General features: G+C 34.6%; 1 protein-coding gene across 6 annotated transcripts in view; it reads right to left on the minus strand.

Moving 5' to 3' along the window:
* Positions 1 to 21,707, minus strand: part of SNTG1 (syntrophin gamma 1) — a 324,290-nt gene that overhangs the window by 70,726 nt on the left and 231,857 nt on the right. For all 6 annotated transcript variants that reach the window (XM_066181512.1, XM_066181540.1, XM_066181522.1 and 3 more), the window contains one exon: positions 1,018 to 1,056. In XM_066181512.1, coding sequence (XP_066037609.1) covers positions 1,018 to 1,056 — 39 coding nt within the window. The remainder of the gene's footprint in view (positions 1 to 1,017; positions 1,057 to 21,707) is intronic.

Raw genomic sequence — 21,707 nt, forward strand, 5'->3', positions numbered from 1 at the left:
GTATCTAGTATCTGCTTCCTCCTTTTGAGATAGGAGCATATTTTTCCACTCTGCATTTGATGTTATATAAACTATTATGAAAATTCCCAAATGCAAATGTTAATGTCATTTATCGTCACTTCATTTATAGTTACTCATATAGTTGTTATTACTGTTAATATTAGTAGTATTATATTATTTTTATTAATTTTATACATTTGTGGATCTTCTCATGAAGTAAACAGAAAACAAAACAGAAGTATCTCCTTCCTTTGTGAGTTACACTCGGCACAATTCCATATAAATTATAGTTGGACTAGTGAAAGGGAACTAAAAATATGTTGGCTAACTGAAGATTTGGTGTAAGGGAGGTGAAAGCACTTTTCTTCCTCAAATCTGTCCTCTTCAAGGCAAGTTTACAGCTCAGTCCTATACATATTTCTCTCCTTCTTCCAGGGAGCAGTTTTTTCCTTCTTATGAATCAGGTTTCTCTGTTTCCCCTTAACATGGTTCTTAAAAGGAAATTGCCATAATATAATTAATAGTGGTCATAAAAACATATACATACGTAATTAACTGTACAATGTACTGAGTTTTATCCTGCTAATTTTTATTCATACTTTGTTTACTTAGTTGTGTAAATATTGGTTTTTAATGCCTTGCTTTGTCAATAGGGAAAAAAAAAACAAACCCAAACACCAAAAGACCATACATTTTTAGAATTTTGGATCATTGATTTATTCTGGCTAATTCTGTAAAGGATAATGATAACATTCCCTTTTTATAGTAAAATTGGTAAGACACAATCTAAAGAAAAGCATCATATAAGTTAATTTGAAAAGATTAGGTATGTTCTTACTTTGATGAAACACTCCAATTCCCTCTGAGTTGAGAAAGTAAAAACACCAAGGTACTCTCTAAAGAAACTCTACTGAGAATTCTTCAGGTAGAATATTGAACAGCTACCACACAATTAAAGATGGTTCAATTAAGAATTAGAATTATAAATTTTAAAAAAACAAATGTTCTTTTTCTTACCTGCTGGTTTACGGGAAAATTCCTGTTGATTTTTTTAATCTATAAAAATGAATAAAGAAATAGATTAATACTAAGTCATGAGAAGGAAAAACAAAACCAAAAAAAGCCAACTGGATTTTAGACACATATATTAGACTCTCCCTTCAAAATTATGCTTGCAAAAAAAAAAAAAAAAAAATAAAATCTCCTGCAGTAAATGAACTGAAACCTTTGGCAAGCTCATGTGGTCACTTTGTGGTTCATTCTGCTCTTTAGAATCCAAGAGAGATCCATACATGCAAAATTATTTCTAAATTCTGAAACACTATTACTTTTTCTTTTTTTTCTTTTTTTCTAATTAGAAGATATAAAATAAACTGAAATATTTAACTCTAAATAAAATTATTTCTAAGGAACTTACTGCCCACCACCAGAGTCATCAAACTCTAAGCAAGTTCCTTTCCTTAAGGAATGATGAAGATTTGGGCTGGAAGAGCTTTGCAGACATCCCTTACCCTAGGTGCAAAATCAAGTATGCAAAAATAGTTCTGATACTTGTTCAAATATTTTTTTCTTAAAACATTCAACAGTATCTCTAGGTGAAAAGTAAAGAGAAAACCAGCCCGAGACACCTAATTCATGACAAGCTTTTGTTTAGCCCTGTAGTTCATGGACTCCATCTGAACAAACAGTGCCAGCTGTCTGACACATAAGTGTCCAATACAAAAAGAATTATGTGTAGAACATGCCCATTCCTACCATTACCAGCAGAAAAATGTTGTTTTAAAACACAAGCTCTGAAAGCTTTTGACAACCTACTAAATCTAAAATGTGCATTCATGATTGATACCTAATACCAAGAATAAAAACATATTTAAAATAAAGATATTGTCAATGAGGTATCTATATACAATATATCTGAATGATCTGGAAAGCCCTAAAACACAATATTACATTAAATTGCTTCCAACCAACATGCAACATCTTTTTAGATGAAGAATCATCACAGAACTTCTTCTAACGTTTACAATATTTTCCCTAAACAATTACATGCAGAGATGTGAGTGCCAGTGTGTTTTGCAGGCTTCGGAACCAGGCTGCAGTGGCACGCTCTTTGAATTCCTCATGCAAATACTGAGCAAGTCTGTCACTGACATCCCACAGTTTTGCTATCAAAGGGTAATTCCCACTGTCAAGAATATGCTGGCAAGCAATTTCAGTTGGTTTCCAAATGTATCCTGCATCAAAAGTGTTGGAAGAACATTTCTACCCTTCCTTCTTGTGTGTACATCAGCCTCAACTTTCTCCTTTCTTCAATGTGAGTTAAGGAGAAGCATTAGAGGAGTAAGGACATTCAGTGAACAAAGAAATGATATAAAATTAATCCATAAAAGATACCAACTAACTTATGTGATTTTTTTTAAATAAAAAGCAGATAAAAAAATATTTTGAAGACTTCTGTGATTTATTCCTAAATCAAACATTAGTTACTCCAGCATGATAAATACCTGTTGGTGTTAGTAGAAACTATTAAGCTCCTTGACAAAACCATATATTTCCATGTAAGCAAAGACTACAGCTAATAGTCTGAAAATTTTAAGTTCTGAAAGAGTAATGTTAGGAAAAAGAAATTTTACTTTTCTAAACAAAATACTGAATATATCTACTGAATGGTAAGTTACACTTACATATTTAATAATTTAGGACTGGTTTTGTTTACTTCAAACACAGAGATTACTTTTTTTTTTTAACAGATACAAAGTATATTAGGTGCATTGTGTACTGAAAATGCTCTTCTGAAATGTAAATACATACTTGAAACATCATTTTCTCAGTCAAAAATTTCCAGCTCATTTTCTAAAGTACAGTCTAAGCACCTACGCTACACGGTTATTTTAACTGCTGTTATTTTGATAATTAAAACAACTATGTTTATCTTTCAGGTAATATGGTGATTTCTTGAAATGCATTATTTTTAATTCTTTTACAGAAACCTGAAAATTATAGTTGTTCAAGTCTACCTGAAACTAAAAATTGTCGAGTATGATTACTTTTAGGAACACCTAAATGTTTTTCATTCACATGCATAAATATTGGATATTACAGAATAAAAAAAGTTCTACAATTAGGCAGCACGCATATATTCTTCCTGGCATGCTACAATGAATATTGAGTAAAATTTAATTTCCAGATATAAAATATAAAAGTAAACATATGAAATATAAAAGTAAAATATAAAATATTATATAAAGATATAAAATATAAATATAAACATTTTCCAGAAATGAAAACAGAGAAAAAAAAATATTCTGTTACTTTACTGGCTATCTAACAGAGAAATGTTGCTTCAGTTATCCATAACTTTACTGAATTCATTGTAATACTACGTGTTACTAAGCACAATCACAGCACACAGCATTACGTAACTGATGCAAATAAAATTTGTTTTCATCAGAAGACACCTGTACAATACACTGCAAATATACATAAATTTTATATTTCTAAATAAAACACACCAGCAGATACTACACTAAGAAAAAAAAAGGTGTTCTGAATATATTCTTTAGAAAGATCTGTTTATACACAGCAATTAAAAAAAGACAGAAGCAGAAGCTAGAAAACAAACCCTTGTCTGAAGGCAAAGACAATGTAGGCTGATTTGAAGCTAGCAAGAACTACCTGCTTATACTTCAAGCACAAAAAAACAGGTGCTGAGGGACAATATTCTATTCTGATTCAATTTCCATGAATGCATATTAGGAAAAAAAAATCTAAGAACACCATAGAGAATGTACTTTGTGAACTGATGATCAATTCAAGGTGGAAGGAGGAAGAAGGAGTCAAAAAAGAAGGTCCCTGCAGTATCTTGTATCTGACAAGCAAATAGGTAAGTGGTGATAACATGTGGTGGGTTTTGTAAGGAACATGTTATTCTATTCCATCTGGGTGGAGCAGAATTGCTTATCTTTACCCAAATGGGTCACTGTCGCTTATCAGATGGTGGAGTGCTACTTACCTCTCTTCATTGTTTCACTACTCCCATGGGAATATCTTCATTGTTTCACTATTCCCATGGGAATATCATTAAGAGGTCACCAATGACATGACACATTACATCGTACTATTGTAAGATGCTCCACACAGGGAGGAGGAGCCAAACCATCTTTAACTAGATAAAAAGGAGCCACAGTCCCACTAGGTATCCAGTTTTCCACCGGATCCCTGAAGGAAGACTGGACCCATCTCACCATTACTGGACCCTTTTTCTTCAACAGGACCATCTCTACTCCAACAGAACCACATCTGCCACTCCAGGAGGGCTTACTGTGGACTGCTTCCAACACCCTGACCAACAGCGTGTCAGGTTGTATTTCTGACTCTGTCAGGGTTTTCTGGGATTTCTTGTTTGTTTGTTTGCTTGCTTATTCTTCTGTACTACATCTGTATTTTTATATCCCTAGTAAAGAACTGCTATACCTATTCCCAAAATCTTTGCCTGACAGCCTTTTAATTGCAAATTTATGATAATTCGGAAAAGGGGGGGAGGGGCTTACATATTAAGGGAGACTCCAACCCTCCCTGGCAGATACATGTCTATCTAAACCAAGACATAACACAAGACCAATAATTGAATCACAGAAGCATAGAATAATTCAGATTGGAAGGAGCATCAAAGACCATCTCGTTCCAACCTCCTACCATGGTTAGGGACACCTTTCACTAGACCAGGTTTTTCAGAGCTCCATCCAGAGCTCTGGCTTTGAAAACTTTCAGGGATGAGAAAAATATATTTTAAAGAAAGATGTTTGGTTGGAAAGATGACTGGCTCAAAGCATAACTGATTGTTAGCGGTACAAATGCATTTTACTAGATATGTTCCAAAAAATTCATCTCGCAGTATGTCTGGACATCAGAGACATGAAGAATACTGGGCAGGGAGATGATATGAAGTGGAACATAATGAAAAATGCCCCATGGCCAAATTCAGTCATTTTTGTGCACTAAATGTTGCTATCTATAGATATCCTCATAGATATCTATAGATGGCGGTGCCTGTTCTGCAGATTAAACAAACAAGAGAATGGAACACAGCACTTCTCAGCAGGTACACAAATGAACAGGCCTTGGCTTCAGGTGTGCACAATGACTGCAGATGTTTGGGGCTTTTTAAGTTTTATTATTTAAAAGTCTTCATGACAGAGAAGGAGTAATGCAGAAGAATACTGTTCCATGCTATTATCTTTTTGCATGAATTGTAGCCTATTATTGTTGCCCTCTCCTGAAATACAGCTGATTAAGCTCATAAAAGCTGAGTTTTGAATTTTCACATTTAGTTAAAGCTGAACGGAATTTTTCACTCCTCTGAGAGATACTGTTCTAGACCTTGGGACAAATAGCACAGTAATAAGTAGTTTCAGTTTCCTTATGAGGATTTTAAAGTGCAATTGGAAAACTACTATTTATTAGGTTTTTTTCCCCTTTCTTACCTATTTATATTAATGAAATTTGCTACTCCAATTTAATCACAGGATCCCCAAGAGATGATGAGAAATATATCTTTCACTGAGCACCAAGGACTCTTAAGAGTAGTAAAATCAAGAAATTTCAGGTTTCTCCAATCCTTAAAAATTTAAGCAGAAGCAATCAGATGTTTGAAAACCCTGTGTGTACCACACTTGCTTCAATTCTATTTCATTATAAACTATACTGTAAATTAGACTCAAAGTTCTAAAGGGATAATGGGAAAGATGATTAATAGACATTTAAGATTCAGGTAATACATCTGGTCCTCTACAAGAAAGAATAACAGAGTAGGTCTTAGTTGTTAGGACAGAGATCCTGACAGAGACCATTCCCTTGGAGTACCTGGGGGAACAGCCAAGAGTGAAGGGCAATATATGAAACAAGTGGACACCAGTGCCTGCTCAGCATTTTGCTTACTTGGGGCGTAAATAAGATACTCCCACACTTTTATATATGATTTGATCTGTCATTTTCTTGCAGTCTGCAGATGCCATATAACTTTGCAGGTCACAGTAATTTTCCAATTTAAAAAGAACCTTTTATTATTTTAATTTATGCTAGCCATTTATGTGGATTTCCCCAAACAATTAGACTCTGTAACCTTCCCTATGAATTGTTTGCATTACACAACTGCAGACTCATATTCATTAACAGGTAATTAACACAATAGCTTGAGAAGAATGTAAATTCATTACATAGTTCTTCATCTCATGCATAGAGATGAAGACAAGCAACAATACAGTTTGTGCCATTGGGATGTTAAGTGATTCCAAACAGGAAGCCAGATCACCAAAATTTGGAAGAAAACGTGACTCCATGCTATGATAATCTTATGTTAAAGAATAAGAAAGTGTACATAACACTTGAAATTACTAGTTGGCTAGTCTTACTTTCTGTCCTAGCTACGCTTTTGTTTACTCAATGGAATAGGTACGTTGTGGTAAGATGGTGAAATTTTGTTGTCCAAGAGTATATGTGTGAAAGAGTCAGAGATTTGAAAGAAGTATGCAACAGGCCCCACAAAATACATCATGTATTGGTGAATGCATTCAAATATATGTATAATTGCCCATAAAATTAATACAGTAATTCTTGGTCCTGGCTTTACAAACTGCAGTAGATTTTAGAATTCACACTAAAAATCCATATAAGCTAAGATATGCAACATGATCAGTCAATATGTTCTGGAAAATATGGGAGCATAGGAATTATTAAATTCACATCTGCTTCTTGACCTACTAGTGATGGCACCATTCACTGTTGTGTGTTGATCACATTTTATCAGCTGAATGGTTCAAAGGATAAAAGATTGGGATTACTCCCATAATTTCTAGCATTTACATGTCCTAGTTGGATTTTTCCCAAGACTAGACACACTGAATTGCAAACACACCCAGCCTGAAGGATCTCAGCATCAACTTCCTTGAAGGAAGAAAGGGAAAAACTCCAGAATATACAAACAGTTGCATACAGGAGAGGCTTGATTCAACACTGAATAATGCATAAGCAAAAGGATGACCTCTGCTTTCGAGGCTGTTCCTATAGATACCTGCAGGCTGAGTCATCCTCACTATGGTTCCTAGATGAGAACAAAAGTGAGAAAAAAGATGATATGTTTCAGCTTATATAATCAATGTTACAAAATCTCTCCTGGGAGCCAAAAAATGTACAAAAAGAGATCAAATATTTGTAAAGTTTGTAGACAATGAGGACACAGTAGACATTATTCAGGAAGTCCCTAATCAGCTGTCTGAAGAAGTCCTAAAGTAGAAAATGTCTGGAAAGACAAAAGGAAATATAACTATTTTTTATAGACAAGCGACTAGATGGATCTTTATTCTGGTACAGTATAACAGTTCTAATGGATCACCTTAATCCATATGGAAACTAAAATGTTTAATTTTAATCCTATATAGAAGTAGAGGAAGAGAGGCATGAGATAGTCTTGAGGTCTCATTTGGAAGGCAGAACTCTACAAGCTTCCTTTAAAATTCTACTGACTGCCTTTTTATTAGCCAGCTGTACAAAATATACAGAGAGCTTCCATGTTTTGGTGAGTTCAAATAAATGCAGGTATTTGATAAATACTTTTGGGGACAACAAAAGATGGCTAGTAAAAATTCAGGAGTGCACCTCTCAAAACAGAAGCAGATGAATACAAATCATTCCTAACAGAGGTGTTAAACTGTTGAAAGAAAATATTTGTATATAGATAGATTATTAATTTAAGACATGTAAAAGCAGTATCAAAGCAAAAATGACCATCTGAAATGTGATCACAAACCTGCATATTATCAAACCTTTCCTTTCTTACTCAAAGGGATTCAGTGATACATTGAACACTACAAGCACAGAAGTAATGGATGGATATCAGAAAGAAATTCCAGATTTGTACCTATTACATGGAAGTATAGTGGGTGCCCTAAGGAAAAAAGCACAAAACCCACTCTTTAAACATCTGTGATATTCCAGTAATAGGACTGCAATTGATTTTACTCAAATTAAAATTTTCTTTTTTAAAACGTGTAGTGCTTTTTTTTGCTTGACAGATGAATGGCATCACTTAATTCTGCAATATTTAACAGCCATTCCTAAAACTGGATGTTACCTTAATGACAATATTGCTATTGTGCCTCTTTAAAGAAGATACATGTGTTACAAATACAGTTTTATAACAGTGAATCTCCATAAATAAAGTACCAACAGCAACATGCATACTATTAGAGACACTGAATACAAATTAAATCCAGTGCCTGAAGAAGCTATTATGGTCCCATCTGAAAGTAAGAAACATATGTCTCTGAACTGAAGATGCATTAGAAGAACTGTGAACAATAATTGAAAAGATATAAAGAAAACCTGACCCACAAAGAGACACCAGAATCATTGCATCAGATAATGAAATGCAACTGGATAATTGTGGCTTATATCATAATAGTAGTTGCTCACTGGAGTATGATTACTGCAGCATCAATCACACTAAGAGTAACAAAAGCTTGTGTTACTTATTACTACAGAGTAAGGAAGCCAAGTCCTTTTTCCACCAAAATCCAGACTTAAACTGTTAAACTATTAAAAATTGATCTATATATCTCTCCTGGTTAAAAATACCAGATTTCATTACCTCTTGATTTTTGAAGTCCAACTTCAATTTTGCTTTCCACTTACTATTTCATTAAAACTTAACATTTAGACAATATAATACCCACTATATAGTATTTACTTTCAGAATTTTTCACAGAATGACAAAGGAAAAAGGGAAAATAATAGTATCCAAAGTTTACCTTATCCTAGTATTTCTGAATCCAAGTTTCAAGCACTGATATGAATTCCTTCATTCTGTGATAATGCAAAAGAACAGCAACATATGGCTGAAAAGCAACTCAATCAATTTAAGCTGTTTGTCGAACCCATTTGTACAGTCCTGCCATGATGAAGTCTCTTAATGGATCATAAGTCAATTTATTAGCAAATACACCTCTACTTAGCATTGGAAGTTCTCCTTATATTGAATCAGACTCCTTCCAGTTGCAGTTTAATCCCATTGCTTCTCATGTAATCCATCACAGAAACAAAGAAGAAACTGCTTGCCCCTTTTGTGTAGTTTTTCTTAAGTTGAAACATTATTAGTTTCTTTAGGCAAAGCCGGTTCCATTTCACCCTGTATTTTCTAGCAAGTTCATGCTATTGTCAAAGAAGTCAGAGCCTACTTTGGTAGGCTACTTTTGCATATGAGCACTGAATGACACCATTTTTCCTGCATGACCAGAACGGACTAGCACATTACAACAGCTCTGATCCCCTCAGCCTTCCTCCAAGAGTCTTGCAGTCACTTTTCATCTGCTTAGAGTGACAGTGAAATCCGTCATGCCTGCATGAATGAGCAGTCCAAGATAATTATCATTTGACTATAAGGCTTTGGCAATATCCCTCAGATTTAAGCTCCTGGTCGACAAAAGACTTCCCACAATATTAGGTCCAGACATTAGACCTAAGTTTTCATCACACACAGGAGTGAGTCAACCAATTGTGACCAACCAATACATCTTTTCCTCATGGGAAGAATGATCCTTGATCTCACAGCTCTTCCAGCCTGCAAGGTTTCCATTTTATTTTTAATCCATTTTGTCATTAGGCTTGAAACTTCAGCTCCTGTGGGCAGCATTTTAATGCATCACTGCGTGAGAAGGGATCATTTCCCTATCAAGAAAATCTGAGTTAAAATGTCTTGTTAGCTAGGTTTTCCTCATTCACAGTAGGTGCTAGTGTAGATCTTCCTGGCTTGTTACCAATCACTTTCTCCACACCCCCATTCCAGATTTCACTCTCTCTGTCAGCTTACCTTTGCAATTTCTCTACCTACTTCTGAAGAGATTTCACCAGCACATATGTTTACAGCTGAGGCATCTTCCTCCCTCCTTAGCCTTCTTTGGGAAGGAAACTGCAACCCATAACTCCTACAAATTCAGTTTAAGATTTGGATTTAGACATCTATAGTTTTGGTTCCCACCTAAAGTTTCCACTTGAACTGTCAGCAAATATTGGAAGAAAAATACATCACAACACAACTTACATTTTCATCAGAGGTTTGCTCTGTATATGATATATTTGCTGAAGCTCATTACTCTCGGTGTATTCCTTCCCCCTAGAAGTCCTATCTACAGATTTTGAGCCGCTCCTTTACTGAGACAAATGGCTCCTTTCCTTTTAGGTCCATCTTTCTAACCTTGTCTCTTCATTCTGACTGGACTGAAATAAAATAAAGCAGCTTGTTGAAGACTGAAATTAAACCTACTTTGTTCCTCTGCCCTCAGTCTATAGGCAGTCTACTGACCTTGCTCTTGAAGAGTTCACAGTTTGTCAAGTTTGCATTGTTTCACATTCCTCAATTTTGTACAGATAATGATATTTGCAGTTCATAGTCCAGCATTTATTAGGACAAAAGGGGTAGTAAAATAACAGAAGAAACAAGGAATTTTATACCATCACATCATATCCAGTTATATAAAACATAAGACAATTAACTGTCTTGACCAAACCAAACAGAAATGTAGCCAGTGAATTTTAAAGTACATTTATACTTACACCACAGCATACCAGTCTAAATTAATTCCTGCTGTCAAAATTCATTAAATTGGCCAGTTGCCAGTAGCACAGGCAAATACCTTTACCGAAGGCAACAAAGCTAAAGAGGTTTTCTGTAGTCTTTACAGGTATTATATCTTCCACCACTCCATAATCAACCCATTCATTTACTTTAGTTTGAATGGATTAAAACTAAAATTATAAAAACACCTTGTCTTTGTTGTATTATATCACATTTCACTCCTTCTGTCTAAAAGAATTAGACAATTCTATTCTCTTAAAGCTCTCAGAAATAACAGCAATATTTATGAGACAATTTGGCTGACAGCACCAGATAAACTACTTGTAAGCTAAAAAAAATTACTTATTATTTCATTACTTTGACAATTTGCTTGACATAATATGAAATAGCTGTTGAGAATTAGGTTCACATGATAATAAACTTGGTATTAACACAATTGCTAAATTTTATATTACAAAAGAAAAATAAATTTCATATGTCACTGTAAGATCGGTATAAACCCCTGAGTTTTACAGTTCCTGCTGTTTTTGCTGGAAGCTCACCATTCATCTGTATAACTGATCATTTTAAATTACACTTGAAACACTACAAAATTACTTTGTAGCGCTTGTATATTTAAAAGTCATGTCCTCATATTTTATAAAATACACCCTGCCCCTCCTCCTGATAAAGAACAGGCCTCACTCTACTCTGTATTCAGATTAATCACGCACTCACTCCAGCACTGTATTCAGTTATACCCTGAGATGACTTTTAATGAGAAACTCTTTTGCAGTAGAGCTTGCAGATTGCCATAAATAGGAAAGACTGGACTCTCCTTAACCTCTTTTCTCTTAACAAGCTGCTGAGCCATTAGCTTAAAAAGTATTGAATTTCATTCCCTTCTAAGGAATACAGTTGTCTCTACTGATCTCCAACTTCACCTCATAAGTAAGAATTCATTATAAACTATTATGCAAAAATCTCTGTAAATACAGGTTTTCTCAAGTATCTTCTGGCATTTCTGAAAAGGAATGCTCAAATACAGATCAATATGGTCGATTCCAAGTGTAAAGAGCTGTGTCTCAGTGGGACCACGGACGAAAGGTAGGCCAAGACGTAGAAGATATCAAGGGAGAAAAAAGAGTAGGGTAAGAGTTTTTGCACAAATGAATTAATTTTCAAGCCCAGACTTTATTTTTTCCCTTATTCTTATTTGAGAAGTGTGTTAAAGGACCATTTAATTTTAACAATATTGTAAAACTGACACAAGTAATAAATGGCATATTTTTCTTGCTTTGGATATGATCTTGCAATCCTTAAATAAGAAGAGGTATAATAGCTAAAATCAACAGGATTTTCTCCAGCCTCCCATAAACTTCCAATTTATTGGTATTAACAATGGCTACAACAAGCACTGAGGATGTTACAAGCAAATTTATAGATGACGTTTTCTTTAGTGTGCATTTTGGACTTCAGAACAGCAACTCCCTGTCTAATTGCATTTCAGCAGTAAAGGAGATTGTTTAGTCAAAAGTATAGATTTTTGCTCTACCAGTATTTCTTGTAGTTCAGGCATGATTTAGAGAGGGTCCATAGAAGGGCCACAATGACAATCAAAGGACTGAGAAGCCTGCCATATAAGGAAAGGCTAAAAGAACTGGGATTGTTCAGCCTTGAAAATAGAGGGGTTAGGGGAGACCTTGTTGCTATGTTACACTATTTAAAAGGTGTAAAAGATGGAGACTCCCTTTTTACAAGGAGTCACAGGGAAAACACAGGGGTAATGAGTACAAGATACTCCCATGGAGAACCCGATTAAGCACAAGAGGAAAATTTTTGTCAATGAGAAAAATCAGTCATTGGAATAACCTGCCCATGGAAGCGGTGGATTTCCCAGCTTTGGATACTTTTAAGATTCTCCTGAATGGGGTTCTGGGCATTTGTCTAGACTATGCCTTTGCCAAGAAAGATTAGATCAGATGATCCTCAAGGTCCCCATTCAACCTGATATTCCAAAATTCTGTAATTTCATAAGCTAATAAATAAAAATAATAGTATCCCACCTTTTTAAGGTATCAAGATGTGTAATTTTCTCTAAGTTTCAACATTAAAAGCAATATTGAAGGAAGGATCATCCTTATGACATTTAAATTACTGGAATCAATTAAAAATATAATTTTTTAAAAAATTATTTTTCTTTCCACAACATCTTCTTTCACTACTTTAGTGAAGTTCTAGTTGTCTATTATGGACATTATCTTTCCTGAAAGAAAAAGGCACACACACACTTGGTGAGAAGATTACTTTAGCAGTGTAGTTAAAAGGAAAATCAGGAAAAAAATTATACAACAAAGATATAATGATGAAGACAATGGCATAAGTAGAACATAAAAGCTATAATTTACAAGTGAAATGCACATGTCAAGCTGTAACAAAAACAGATGCTGCATAATAAGTAAAATTGTATGTGGTTACATTATTATATATTGTCACAATGAGAGAATTAACTGCATAAACTTGATATTATTATAAAAACACTTGAAATAGTAATATACATGTGTTATTTTAAGAAATTAGAACTGAACAAAGCAACTAAATATCTGAATAATATCATGCCTATTCATAAAGCATAGACTGCTGTGAGAGCATAAGCTCAAAGTCCAAGGAGAAGAGAATCCCAAAGGTGTATGAAGGGAGCAATTCTATCAAATACAAAATTACTTCCACTATGAGTGCTAACTGTTCTTAGCAGTGATTAACTTCTGCTGTTAGTGGATGCTAACACACATGTTTACAATTTGCAAAAGATTTAGTTTCGAGGTGATCACAACTGAAAAAAAAACCAGTAATGAAATAAAGCTATATGAAGAGAGTTTTTACTCTGAAAGCATATGCACTGGTTGTTCTGTGCCACACAAAATTTATAACTTCTACTTTACTGCTATTTATTTCATCTAGAAATTTCCTAGCAAAATGGATTTAGAACAGAAGCTCAATCTCTTGTAGGTTGTAAGTAATGTAATGAGGATGTATTTGGAATGTATATATCTAAAATGCTTCTCACTAATATACATTTGTGAGACATACATTACATACCTAATACCCTCTTTGGTTTCTAAGATGATGTGACTTTATTCAAGATTATGCCACACTTATCAATGGTGACAATCATCTGTTTACTACTGACCTTTTGAGTAAATTCTAGTAAATAAGAGCATTCAATATTTTTCCTTTCTTGTCACTGTCTGCCAATAATTTTCTTTCCAAAATGGAGTCAACCAATGCCTTTCTTCTCTTCTCTGTTATCAATGGTATATATCAAAACTATTTGCACTCTTACTGTTTTGCAGCTGAGGAGATCTCATCTTGTCCTATCATATTTCTGGTTCTGCATAGACAAGGGATACTTCCCAATCCCACTCTTAGTTGCAAATTCTACTGGGCTACTCATTTCCTCTGTTTTGGGATAGTAAAGTGTTAATAATTTAGCCATGACACTTCCTTTTCTTTCCAGTGGACTTGTAGATGCATCTTACAGAAAATATGGCTATCTAGTGAGTTTTGATTACAAAACTGAAATATGTGAAAATGTAAAAGAAGTTATTTAGCAATGGCAACACTTTATTGGTAGACTCCTTTGTGCTCCACAGGAAATACTAATGAATTATCAGGAGTAAACACAGAGACAGAGACAAAGAATACAAAGAGCTAGTAAGAAGCTGATGAAAGACTGATAAAAAATATTGGCAGTGTTAAACAAATCCCTTTATTAATATGAACTTTTCGAATCTTCTAGTGCTTGGGAATATGCCAACATGCAGAAAAAAAAATCTTTTTTTAAGCTGAAAGGGTAACATTTCTGGAGCTAAAGGGTTATCTATTCAAATCTGAAGGGGAAAAAATGCCTCAGAGTTGTAGTTTGACAACATAAACCCAAAATGGCCAGTGAAGCTCCACAGACCAGGAATGGGGCAAGTTGGTTTCTTTATTATCTGCTGAAGACCTGGTCAAGATGCAAATTGCCTCCTAAGTCACCCCAGTGTAAAGACCAAGTGGTATTATAACCTGGAGTAAGTAGGAAGTTTCCATGAGTCTGTTTCTAAGGCTTTTTTAAAAAAAATATGCATGAAAGAAATAAGATGTGATTTATTTCAGTTTGGTCCATGAACTTACAAAGGTAAAGGGAAGTGGGCTTTGGATCAGAAGACTAAATAGAGGTCAGATAGCTATAATTGCTTTAAACTAGGTTTGACATACAATCTATCCAGCTATGTAAATGGAAAATTAATTTACTGCTAGAGCCATCTGTAAACCTGGATGTTCTAGAGTTTCAGTTGCTATTTGAACAACAGGGAGTTCTCTTTTTTTTTTTCTTTTTCTTTTTTTCTTTCTTTTAATTCAAATGGCATACTCTGTTTTCCTGACTGCTGCTTATTATATTTTTGACATGAAAAGGCTGTTTATGGTTACTGTTTGGTAAATGAATGAGCTAATAGCCATACTGCTGCAGCAAGAGTAGTTAGCTTAATTAAGGTGCAGAAATACATTGCTAAATAGTCTGGAGAGGTATACTGGCTATCTTGTTAAGCACATAACTTTAAAAATAATCTGTTTAAAACAGCTTGTCAACAGCCTCTTAGGTTTTTGCCTGCTATAATATTTTGAAATACAGTTTATGTTTATATAGCAATATAAAAATCCATTTATGTTAATCTGGTGCAAAAGGAAATAATTCTGAAATCAAACATGCATACACACTGTGATTTATCAATTATTTAAAGAGTAACTGAAAAAGAATGTTAGCTTCATAACTCTATAGGGGTTATGTCAGCCTAAGGACATATTTCTTCTTGTGAAACACTCTATGAGGTAAAAAAGGAAAACCCTTTAAAATTAATATTGCTACAGTTACAAAATGAGCAAAACATTCAAATGGAATGCACATACTATTTAAATATAAGCTTGAGAAGCCACCTGTGGGGTGTTTTGCTTGGCATAGAACAAAATAATTGATAAAAATAATATATTCACTCCCTGTAACATCTTCATCACATAAAAATATGTACAGGTGAAAGCCCAAACATTGATGTAGTCATTGGTCACTTGTACTTAATTCAATACATATAAAACAAAGGCCCTTCATATTTGATTATTTATTGATGATCTATTTTATATTTGCAGTTGCATTTCCATGACTCCTCTTGTAACAAAAAACTTCATGGCTCTCTTTGCAGATATCTAGAGTATCTCAGGAATACACATTTCAACGGCTCAGAACAATTCATGGAAGTGACTAATAATATTAATACAAGAAATGGGATCTGAAACAGTAGAACAGGTATCTGAATGCCAGGTCTTTTTGTCTCTTTGGCAGAATCTTTCTTTGTGAATTGTACTTACTAAAATCATACTCACAATTCTGTGGACATTTACCAGTAAAATGCACCTTATTAGAAGTTTTGAGGATTAAACTTTACATTCTTTTTTTAACTTCCAGAGAGAGTTTAGGCTATTCAATCATTTTGCTTTCACAATATTTTGATTACCTCCTTCCTCCTCCACGAAAGGGAACCCTCAGTTTATCTTTTGCATAATTCATATTTGAGAAAAGAAACATTTTTTCCTTTCTGAAAAAAATAGTAAAGCAGAGCAATGGATGCTAGGAGTTCCAAATCTACACAGCTACTGTGGGCTGGTACTCCAGTGCAGAAATATTAAACAAATATTTATTTAGAAATACCCAGTACAACTTGTATCTTCTCTATGCAATAATAATGCTATAAAAAGGCTATAATTTTCCCCAGGTACATCTGTACCTAGGAAGGGAAAACAGCAGTCACAATGAATGGGAAGGCAAAGAGGAAAAGAAAGGCAACAAATAATTTGATTTACACCCTTTATTCAGCAATGAATGAGTCCATTGCTCATGCAGACCAAAACAGTTTGCATCAATCTGACTTCTTTGAATCCATTTTTTTTCCACATAAATTATGCAACAAATTAAGAAGTCTCAGCACTTCAAAACTATGTGGAACACTTCCTATGAAATGAGAGAATCTCAAGAAGCATGGATTTTAATTTCTTCTCAAAACCTGAGAGACATTCTTATTAGTTTTTTAAAACTTCTGGGAATTCCATAGGAAGACAGAAGAAGGGAAAGAGGAAAGGAAGGCTTTTCTAAGTACAACATTCACAAATAAAGGAAATCCCCAGCTGCTAAGTTAAAGACATCTACATGAGGACTGTTTCTGCTGATCTTTCTCTTTCATGAAAAACTTGGCTGCAGAAATTTATCGACTTTCCTCGTCCTGCTTGTATATCCATGCTATGTACCCAGCCTTTCAGTTGTGCTAAAACAACTGTTTGTGGGACTGCACTGTTTAGAAAATTAGAGAACTAAGCTGGGTAAAAAAAATCTGCAAAAATAAAATCTATCCTGTAGTACAGGGAGTGAAATGTCCAATTTGGTCATGATAGGCAATACCAGAACACCCACTCAGGATATGGGAGATACAGTACTCAGGCTGAAGGAGATAAGTATTTTTCTGCTGCACTTAAGCAATACTTCTGCTGGATGAATCCCAATGTCAATAGCATTGGCAAGAATTTTTCATACAGCTCTATGGATAGCACAGAGAAGGGCCTCTAGAAGGAAAAGCACAGCCTCAGCCCTGTGTGTCACCAGATGGACACGAAAATAAGGACACTCACATAGTCAGTGTCAGGGCAAAAAAGAAGTAAGTTTATTTGGGATTAGGGTTTAAATAGGTTTTGGAGTTTCATCAGCAATTGGGCCATGAGGTTGACACCTCTCTGACCCCACTGGTCAAACTAGAAGTCCATCACAAAGAGGACTGCAAAAACAATCCACTTTGTTTATGTTACAATGCATAGGAACTCCAGTCCAAGAATGTAAACATCAGAAGGCTCAAAAAATCGGGGCGACACCTGTGCTGCCCTAGAGATCCTTTGGCCAGCAGTGAGGCAGATGGCATCCGGCTGCAGGCTGAGTAGCATGGAGAGCTACTGTCTCTCATGTCAGGGTGACTCTACCAGTCTGTAGGCTATTATGCTAAAGCACCCTCTTGTCATTTCCTGTTAGAAGTGGGAAAGGTAAGTATTTAATTCAAGGAGATGGAATTACCCTCTGGAGATATCTCCAGTTTTTATACAGTTAATGGGATAGAAGGAGCTGCCTGTGTTAGGAGGATGAGTTCAATACCTTCAAGTTTAAAAGACATTTTTTAATATCCCTTTATTATATTGGGAGATTGGGTGGAGAGGATCTTGCTTTTAAGGGAAAACAGCTACCATTTCTGTCACGTTACTTAATTCAGCTAAAGTAGAAAGTAACTGTAAAAAAAGTCCAGTTCTTTGGCAATCAGATACCAGAGAAGAACTGCTGAAACTTATTTAACAATGTTAAATTGACTGAATTATGTGAGAAGCACTAGCATGTTGACACACCACAGGAAGTTTTTCATCCTTTTTATTACTTTACAAAATTGCTTTAGGAAATAAACACAGTGAAAACAATATTTTCTCCTAGGCAGGTAGCAGATTTTTCCCTAGAGTAAACAGCCATAAACTTGTGTACTTGTTCACCAACAGACTTATAAACATTTTTGGAATTTGGATATATACTAGTTTAATCTGGGTTTTTTTAATTAAGATTTGTATCTGTACAAACAGGAAACTAACTAAACATGCAAATATATCACATCTACACAGATTTGTTGAACAAATTGAAATCTACCTCTGAACAATGTGATCTATTATTTGAATTGTCATTGTATAGTGGGAACAGTGGGCTAAAAGAACACTTTTTACTGTTTATGTGATTTCAATGCATCACAGGAAGAAAAGTGGAATATCTATCAGTAATTAGAAATATAAATAAAGTTTGCTTTCTAACTTATAAGAAGCAGCCTTATGAATAAAATTGAAATGATCATGTTGATAAGCTAAATTGTGTTCCAGCATTGACCTTACATCACCTTTCTGCTAACACAGCTAAAAGTAAGTGTAAGGATTAACACAAATCAAATTATCCCCTAGTTGCATTTTATGTTGCATTTTATGACACTGAACTGTTAAGTAGTCACAGGTGAGATGGACAGGCTTTCTTTAACTGCCTGGTTGCTTCCTTTCCAGCAGTATTTTATGATTTCTTCATTCTGTGTGTCTAAAAATTAGTGACTGCCTTTCTGATCACAGGAAGTCTCATATAAAAGTAGAATTTTGGAACCTGTTATGTACTGTTTGGCACATAAAGTGGTCTCTCGACAAACTACCCAAATATAACTGGTAATTGGCTCATTAAAAAAGCAAAATTAGGGAATAAGAATTACATGATTACATGCACCAAATATAAAAACGTATATTTATTTTAATATTGATCAAATATATGTGATTAATAGCTTCTGAGACGTTATTTCATATAGTAAAGGATTGCAGGCTTTAGTTCAGAAAGAGATGGAGCAACAAAAAGTTGTTTCATACAGTTTTTATAGATTTAGACAAAAGCTGTATCAAGTGATTTCATAAATACAGTAAAAAATTTTTCCTTTGATTCACTGTACTACAGTTCCTGATTGGCATCATTAGGCAAAAGCCTTTTTAGACCCCACAAAATTGTTAAAAAAATTATAAACTATGAGAAAAAAAAAAGGAGAAAAGCAGAACCCTTCATGCACTCATTATAAGATGTTCAAAAAGGTAGTAATTCTCACAGGAAATTAATAGTTTTTCAGTGCAGTAAGTCAGAGTGTACCATGCACTGGGAAATGAGAATGAAACAAGGTGCTCCATTCTCAGTTTTTCAAGCCTGACTTCATGACCTCAATGACAGCCTGAAACAGGTTTTGGATGTAATTACCTCATCCTCTGAAATAAACAAACTGGTGAGAAAAAACTAAACACCTTGCAAACAGGTTGGTGCCCACATAGGTTATCAACACAGCTATAATTTCAGACATTTCAGACTTCCCCCACAAGTGTTTGCCACTTCACTACCCCAGGTATTTTTAGGAGATAAAGAATTGTCACAGTTTCATAATACCTTTTGTTAGCAGAGAAGGGGCAAGTCCCAAGTATTTGGGGCTCATTTCTTCTGCAGCTTAGTGATCATTTGTTGTTTTGCCTACCTTGTTTGCTCTAACCTCTTAAACCTGTACTGGAATGGCTGAAACCTCTCTCTCTTGTACCCCGCACCTCTGCCACTTCCTCTGACTCCCTTCTGTTGCAGAGGCAAATATAAGCTGTGCACTACTTGAATGCCCTTGCTCTCCATGGCACTTTATGAAGCAAGACAACAAAATGGAGAAAGTGCTTTCAACACATTAGGCTACTAATAATGTATACCCTGAGGTGTTTTATAGCTTTTCGAGTGCATTTAAATTTCAGTCTTTTTGTCTTTTAATTCTCTGATTGTGGAGGAAAGGCAAAACTTCTGATGCAGCCAACTTTTAAAAAATATTTTAAAAGTGAGTAAAAGGAAATGGATGTCAAAACAAGGTAACATTGCTTTAAATATGAATAATTATATTTGTGTTTGTTGTGGGGTTTTTAGGATAGCAAAGAGAAGGAATACAAAAAAGGTTATTATTGCCTAGCCTCCCACTTCCCAGTTGCTATTTTATCAACTGCACTTTGTGATTCAACAGCACTTTTATCACATTCTCACCGAAAATAAACCAATTGTGGAATATTGAACATTTTACAGCACAACAAAAACTAGGTTACAGTAGCTGGAAGTCTCCAGCTGCTACTGAAAGGGCAGCTTGGCATTTTGGCATGAAAGGGCAATTTATAATGAGTCCTTTCTTCTTCCATGTGTTACCTCTCTGCAAACCCCCAAATGGCTTGCCTCTATTCCCAGTTAGACTCCTATTTCCTTTATTTTTGTCATAATTTTTTTGCCACTAAAAGTCAATCAAGAGGTGTTGTTTGGTTTTGGTTTTTTTCCCCTAAATGACAGGCTTCTTGCTACCTTTTACCAGGGCAGAATGTTCAGAGCAAATATGACATTCTCCAAAGTGTCTTGTAACTAAACAGATCATTGTTTTTATTATAATGTTTTAACTTAATCCTTCAATAATAATAGAATGAGAGAAGAGAAAGAGTCTCAGAGCTTCATATAAATCTGCAGAGAATAAAGACCATATTGAATATTGATGTTTTGCTCTAATTTAAATAGTAGTATAAGGCTAAAATTTAATTTGACTCCATAAAAAAGTGGATGAATCAAAGTGCAGGGATTCTTTACTGAGTGAGAGCATCATATATAAAATTCCAAAAATATGCTCTCTGCAAGAATGTTGCATTATTTTTTTCTTTAAAGATTTACATTAAACAGGTAAATTTAAAAAGATCTTTTGATTGTATTGTCTCTAGAGACATTGCTTCTCTTGAATTGTAGTTTAGAGTTCTATACAATAGTAATACAGGTGTTAATATTTTCATCAGATACTACTGACCACTGCAAAAGTGGTGTACTTGTATACAGCAAAGCAAAAAAGATATTATTAAAAATAGCATGAATAGATGTAACATTTCGGAGAAGCACTGAAAGAAAATTTAATTCATTTTGAAAACCTACCCATGAGTACTTGAAGTCTACACTGTATATTCCAAAGCAATACTGCAAGACTGCATGTCTTTATGGTGAGTGCTGTCACCATGATCAGAATGTGTCATAACAAATACTCCAACTATGAAGACAGCAGTTTCTTGTTACAAATTTCCCAGATAATTCTGGAATAAATATTCTTGAAGAAATATTTCTCAAAATTTATTTTCTTGCACTGTTTTCCTACTTGCCTCATTGTTCTTCAGACTCAGGTATATTATAAAAATGCAGATGAAACACACTGGAGAAACAGCAATAAATACAGTTTGGCGAGACTCAAATCTCTTTGCAGCTACATCAGTACATTTAAGAGGGCGTAAAATTATCCACAATTCTTTAAACAAGGTACAAATAAAAAGTTTGTAAAATAAGACACACCTCAAATTGCCAAAAATAATTTACTTTACATAAGTAAATATCAGACAAGGCCACATGTAACACTTGATAAAAGTGACATAGGAACAAATG

This window comes from Chamaea fasciata, unplaced genomic scaffold (assembly GCF_029207755.1).
Source record: "Chamaea fasciata isolate MVZ Bird 193981 ecotype frontalis unplaced genomic scaffold, bChaFas1.0.hap1 SCAF_1, whole genome shotgun sequence".
NCBI classification, from domain to species: domain Eukaryota; kingdom Metazoa; phylum Chordata; class Aves; order Passeriformes; family Sylviidae; genus Chamaea; species Chamaea fasciata.